Source organism: Austrofundulus limnaeus, unplaced genomic scaffold (genome assembly GCF_001266775.1).
Source record: "Austrofundulus limnaeus strain Quisiro unplaced genomic scaffold, Austrofundulus_limnaeus-1.0 Scaffold595, whole genome shotgun sequence".
NCBI lineage: Eukaryota > Metazoa > Chordata > Actinopteri > Cyprinodontiformes > Rivulidae > Austrofundulus > Austrofundulus limnaeus.
In genome coordinates this window covers 205,467-206,812 of record NW_013952997.1, presented here as the reverse complement: position 1 = coordinate 206,812, position 1,346 = coordinate 205,467, and the positions used below count along the sequence as shown (strand labels likewise).

Here is a 1,346-nt window from a genome sequence, read left to right as displayed (position 1 = left end):
ATATATTCTGTAAGTATATACTGTGTGTATATACTGTATACTGTATATACTGTATATATACTGTGTGTATATACTGTATACTGTATATACTGTATATATACTGTGTGTATATACTGTATACTGTATATACTGTATATATTCTGTGTGTATATAGTGTGTATATAGTGTGTATCCAGTGTGTACATGTTTACCCCCAGGTAGGCCCAGGGTTTGGACACGTCCAGCTCCCAGTAGTGCTGTCCTGTAGTGAAGCCCTGAGAGCAGAGCACCTGCCAGGTGTGGTCAAAGCGAGCCTGGTGGGCAGGGACAGGATGAGGTCCAGAGGTCAGGTGCTCTGCCCTCTGGTTGTCCTGTGACAGAACCAGGTGACCATTGGCTGTTCGAGGGTCAAAGGTCAGACAGCATCGGTCTGCAGGAGACAGTTGTGTTTGAACAGAACTGAAGATCAATAAATGATATTTAGAGCACAGTAACACTCACATGCACTGAGGCCTTCGTTCCTACCAGGGACGCTTACAGCTGCAGCACTGGGAACCACAGCTAAAACTGGCCTCTTGTCCTGAGGGGAGCCTGAGGACCAGAAGCCATCATGAGACCATGAAGACCACACAGCAGGATGAATCAAAGCAGAAGACACATTACTGTCATGGTCCTGTCCCACAGCCGTGCTCACTGCCTTGTCCAGGTCCTCACACAGCAGCTTGGACAGTCGGGACAGCACGTCCATCACACCGTTTAATCCATCCTGCAGCTTTGGACACACGTCTGTGCTGATGTCTTTGAAACATGGAACTACTACAAGGGTTGATTCCTGTAGAAAAACACAAACAYACACAGTTGTACATGTGAGGAACACAACCGTCAAGCTTTGTAGCAGCACAAAAACTAAAGYAAACACACAACTTGAAATCACTGTGGAGACAGAACAACAACTGTTCAGACCACTACAATGTTTCAGGTGGTGAAGACCAWCTGATGTCATTATTAGATCCAATCTGACCTGCTGTGTGTAGCTGAAAATACACACACTGCACAAAACACACAAAGAGTGTCCACAAGCAGAGTTACAGTCACAATCTATCTTTGTTCATCACATTTGTTTACTGTGGGTTTAATACATGTTGTGTTTGTTAGTCACATGACGTCTCAGCACAATGAACACAACAAAGATCCTGGAACAAAACTCCTACATCTGGTTTAGTAAAATTAATCTAAGGTTTCTACTTTTGAATATTTTTATCATAAACAACCAGATAATGTTTACTGAGGGCCGATCAGTGGATCTCATGTAAGAACCGTTCGTACACAGATTTGTTCTTAAGTTGTGCGTACGAGTGATTTAGGAG

General features: G+C 43.7%; 1 protein-coding gene across 1 annotated transcript in view; it reads right to left on the bottom strand.

The window, feature by feature from the left end:
• The window catches only part of trim65 (tripartite motif containing 65), a gene marked incomplete at its 5' end in the record, with an annotated part of 1,976 nt that extends 1,165 nt beyond the window's left edge, over positions 1-811 (bottom strand). The window contains 3 exon segments of the mRNA XM_014026845.1: positions 192-409; positions 481-570; positions 643-811. Of these exon segments, the coding sequence (XP_013882299.1) occupies positions 192-409; positions 481-570; positions 643-811 (477 nt within the window).
• Between the last annotated feature and the right edge of the window lie 535 nt (positions 812-1,346).